The 4,644-nt window shown below is 51.3% G+C and overlaps 1 protein-coding gene across 2 annotated transcripts in view; it reads right to left on the bottom strand.

Moving 5' to 3' along the window:
* The window catches only part of LOC127006141 (T-box transcription factor TBX20-like), a 138,004-nt gene extending 134,685 nt beyond the window's left edge, over window positions 1-3,319 (bottom strand). For both annotated transcript variants that reach the window (XM_050875674.1, XM_050875673.1), the window contains exon 1: window positions 2,252-3,319. In XM_050875674.1, coding sequence (XP_050731631.1) covers window positions 2,252-2,414 — 163 coding nt within the window. In that variant the 5' untranslated portion in view covers window positions 2,415-3,319. The remainder of the gene's footprint in view (window positions 1-2,251) is intronic.
* Window positions 3,320-4,644: the final 1,325 nt, after the last annotated feature.

The following is a 4,644-nucleotide window of genomic DNA, read 5'->3' on the forward strand; positions in this document are numbered from 1 at the left end:
CGGCTGTTCGTAAGTGGGTAATTGTTACGCGGAGTGTCTCTGTGACTGTGAGATCCTTTGGGACACACTGGTGCCCCACAGTGGGATGGGTGTGCGTGTCCCCTGGTGCAGCACGGCCCCGGATAAGACCCAGGGGACGCCAGCCATCAAGTCACCTCGTCCAACAATATCCGCACACAAGTCAATCGGCGCCGGCGGGCAATTGTTTAAAAAGTCGGGACGGATATTAGTACAGTCCGTCACTTTGGTGCTTCTTGTGGTGGTTTCACCTGTAGCGAGCTTGCACCTGACGGTGAGCAGGCCACGGGGCTTGTTTAACGAGTCTGTCAACATCGACGCTTTAGGAACGTCCGTTTGATGAGCATCATCAAAGTGATGCTCTACGAAACCTCCTGAAACTCAGAGGCGGGAGAGGTATTGAATCCTCCTATAGGTAAGGTAGAGTATAAAACGGCCCTCTCCTGAATCCCTGGGAGACCGCGGCGGCATATCCGATGTTGCTATAAGAAAAATTTGGGCAACGTCTGGGTGGTGATTTAATTGCCTATCTCATATCACGGAAACTTGCGGGTGGCAATAAGAGGGCGTCAATCTACGCCGCGAAATGCTCTTAAAAGTTTCGTTTGTATTAACGCAACTACGAAAGCAGCAGCAGTAGCAGCAACAACAGTAGTTGTTGCAGGAGGCGTCCGCGCCTCAGGAGCCGCAGCGGGAGGCGCGGGCGCCGCAGTAATAGATTTGTCCCGCGGCAGACCTTCACCTTCTTTATCTTAATTGCAAAAGAGCGTCGGAGTTAAGTATCGGGCGGGTGTTGGCGGGGTCGCCGGCCGCCGGTATCAGGCCATCACCGCCGCCCGCCTCACCACGTCCACTAAATTACGAACTAACCGAACCTCGAGAAAACATTTTTTTTAATATGCAGTTGATACACAGCGGGCGGGTCTTTAGCGTCAAGATGCATTACCATAACGAGCCTTTCAGTTCAGACCGACCGCGCGCGCCACGAATCATAATGCCGGGCTTCGGCGCCCTCCTCCCGTCCTCCCCGGCCGCCAGCCCCAGGCGAGGCGCCGCCCCCGCGGCCAGCCACTCGGCGGGCGGCTGTGGGCGGCCGCGGGCGGCGCGGCGGGAATGGCCCCGAAAGAGCATTATTTCATTGGAAAAAATATTTTGAAGCCACCAAATTAATTATTTAAGATAAGCAAGCGAGGTGACAGCGAGTGGTGGGCGTGTCTGAGGGCGGCGGACACGTGCGGCCTCGGCAGCCCGGGCCGGAGAGTCGGGAGGCGTGGACGTCTTGTGTAGTATTACAGTAACAATATCACTAGTGGTAATAGTTTTAATAGTACGAGCATAAGAAATAACACTAGTAGTAGTAGTAGCAGTAGTAACAGTAGTAGTAGTAGTAGTCATTGTATTACTGACAATTGTATAGTAGTGTTTTTTTGTCATTGCCATTGTAGTTTAAGCGAGAGTAATAACAATTATTACAATAATTGTATTACTAATAATCATAATCATCATAACAATGACAATAAAAGTTTATAAAAAATAGTACTGACAGTAATAAATATAGCAGTAATAATAATGATAATGATAATAATAATAATGATAGTAGTAACAATGATAATAATAATAGTAATAATAATAATAATAATAATAATAATAATAATAATAATAATAATAATAATATCATTATTTCTATTATTCTTCCAAGATTGTGGCCATCAATATCAGCTTTCTTGTTAAATTTATCCTTCCTGTTATGATCTGTTCCCTGGCGTTGTTAGAAATTTTAAGCTCGTTAGGTAATGTCGGCAAGTTTCGGGAGCGGCGTGGCAGCGCCTGGGTGCCTGTGCCAACCCGGTGCTCGCCGCCACGGCACTGACAAGGCCGCCCCGCACATTGTCCGCCGTGGTCGCCGCCGCCTCGTCCACGTGATGTGAAATATTAATTTTCTTGTTCGAACAAAATTATAACGTTGAAATATACACCCAGAAAAAAAACAGCAATTTAGTTAATTTATTAGCTGACAGTGATGTATCCCATGCCGACCCTATGTACTGAGTGTTGTGTATGTGTGGTTCCTTAAACATTAACTAACACAGCCTGGAGGCGCCGCCCCGCACACCGCGGCGCCGCCCCGGGCCACAGGCGGTGTCGGGGCGGCGTCCCGGGTGCCGTGGCCGTGCAGGCTCAGCAGCAGCATGTAGCCTAGTGCTTTGGGCAGCCCCAGCACGGTATAACTCACCTAGAGGCGGCAGTCCCGGGGAGACGGCGCGGCGTAGTCCCGACGCTGCAGCTGCCGCTGCCGCCGCCGCCGCCGACCCTCGAGACATGATGGCCGCGATAGAGAAGTCGGTGGCGCGGGGTTTACACCCTGACATGGCTTCTTCGAGACCTCCTGCCAGCATTACTGACGCGGCAAAAATATTGCGAGACACCCACAAACTCCCGAGGTGTGTGTGGCCGGTGCTGGAGTCAGGGCCGCCTGTGCCTCGCCGGTGCAGCCTGCGGGGTCCTGCAGGGCAGACCTGCCGGACTGTCGCCGCTGCTCCGCTCCGCCCAGCCTCGCCTGGGGACGGTGGCGGCTGTCAGCTCCTCTTCTCCCTCGGGTGACACACCGCCGTCTTGATTTCCCTCCGCTCGAGAAGTAAACTGTTTATGCGAAAGTAAATTTCCGTATTGCACCTGCGCAGTGCAGCGTATCGAGTCACAAACTGGGGCTAGTCGCGAGCTTAGGGCGTACCGGACTTCGGGAAGGTGAGCTTGGCGGCACAGAAGACTAGATTACCGAGTCCCGAGTACTGGATTGGTACATCACTGGCACCTCATATTCCACTAATTAGCTGCCAACAACTCAGACTGAAGTGTCCACCCGCTGTACAGAGTGATGACCAACTGATGAACAGTCAAGACGATGAGGAGGTGCCGGCCGCGAGAGGCGGAGCCGCGGCTCCCCGCCCCCAACGCAGGTGCCAGGGGTCGTCAACGCCGAGCGCTACTGCCGTCCAGTGAAGGGCCGCCCATGGGTGCTGACGCTCGTAACATTGCAAAGAACACTTTCCTGCCGTCAGGTACACCTGGAGCATATGTACGCAGCATTCAAGGCGGAGAGAAGGCAAGAATCCTTACATTTAATTTCGTTGTAATACATTACAAGTCTTAAACAGTTTAGTTCTCGCCAATCAGCGCCACTCACTCGCCGAGCGTCAAGTGGGCGGCGAGCCAATGGCCGCCCACGCCGCCGCCGAGGGTGGAGTCACAAGACTGATGAGCTCCAAGTTCACTATTATTTTCCGCTTCACGTGATAACATATTTATTCACCATCTCATTATTAATAATCACATACCTTACAACAAAATACAAGTCATACCATCGCCGAGGTCGCGGGCCGCCCGTCGGGGGGCCGAGCCGCCCTCAACACGCCCGCAGGAATCAGCAGCCGCCCCGCCGAAGAGGCAACTCACGCCCCAAGTGAAAAGCCTCACAAGTCGTCGGCGGCGAGGCTCGTCCACACACCTGATCCAGGCCCCTCGCCCCCCCCCCCCAGCCCCCTCCCTTCCTTCACCGCCACATCCTCCTCCTCCTCCTCCTCCTCCTCCTCCTCGGTCTCCTTCCTCCAGTACGGAATCTTTAACCTCCAGAATTATCACTTTTGAAGCAGTGAAACCTCGCCTTCACGTTTCCCTGAGGTCTTCGGCGGGGCGTTCATTACGTCGTGTGTTTCCTCGCCACGCTCCTCGTCGCCTCCGCCGTGTCCCGCGTTGCTGCTCCCGACAGACACACGGACAGACAGACGCGAGGCAGGGCTGAGCGGCAGACTTGTTCATCCCGCCGCAAGTTGTGTCCCGCGCAACAAAAACTCTGACACGGGATGATATTTCTCGTGTACCATTAATTTTCTTGTTCCTATTTCACCTGATGATGCGCCGCGCCGTGTGTGTTGGGAGAGGTTAATGTATGTCTTTTTTTTTCCCCTGGCGGTGCTTTGTTTGTTTAATTTAATGTAATCGCACCTGAGGAAAAGTCGTCTTGATTTATATTCGTGTCTACATCGCTGTGAATGTTCGATGCATTTTCTCGTTGTGTCATGATGGAGTTTTCTTTTTATTCCCTCTCATTTTTTTCCGTCTTCTCTTACTTATATTTCAACATGTTATAATGTTTCTCGAATATTTATTTTAACACGAATGTAATATTATATTGTGCGTGTGAGCTAGTGTAAATGTTCTCAGGTGTGTGTGTGTGTGTGTGTGTGTGTGTGTGTGTGTGTGTGTGTGTGTGTGTGTGTGATATTAATACACCTTTGTTGATTCATTTAAATTTCCTTCTTTCGTTAGGCGTCATTATTATTATTTTTTATGAACACAGGAGTGTATACCTTCCCCTTTCTTTTAATCAATCAATAACACCTAGACGAAATTAAAGGGCTGCTCGGCTACAGAACATAAGTAACTAAACCTTGCAATCCGTACGGAGGTGAGTGTAGCAACGCCTCACTCCTCCTTGATGGATAACGAGTCCGTGAAAAATCGCTTTACTTTCTCCGAGTCTGGCGGCGCACCCATGGCATGCATCTGTCTGTGTACAAGACTTTCCTGCAGCCTCACTCGCTCTGTTGATGTGCTTTGTTCCTTTAC

Source organism: Eriocheir sinensis, chromosome 32 (genome assembly GCF_024679095.1).
Source record: "Eriocheir sinensis breed Jianghai 21 chromosome 32, ASM2467909v1, whole genome shotgun sequence".
Taxonomy (NCBI): Eukaryota; Metazoa; Arthropoda; class Malacostraca; order Decapoda; family Varunidae; genus Eriocheir; species Eriocheir sinensis.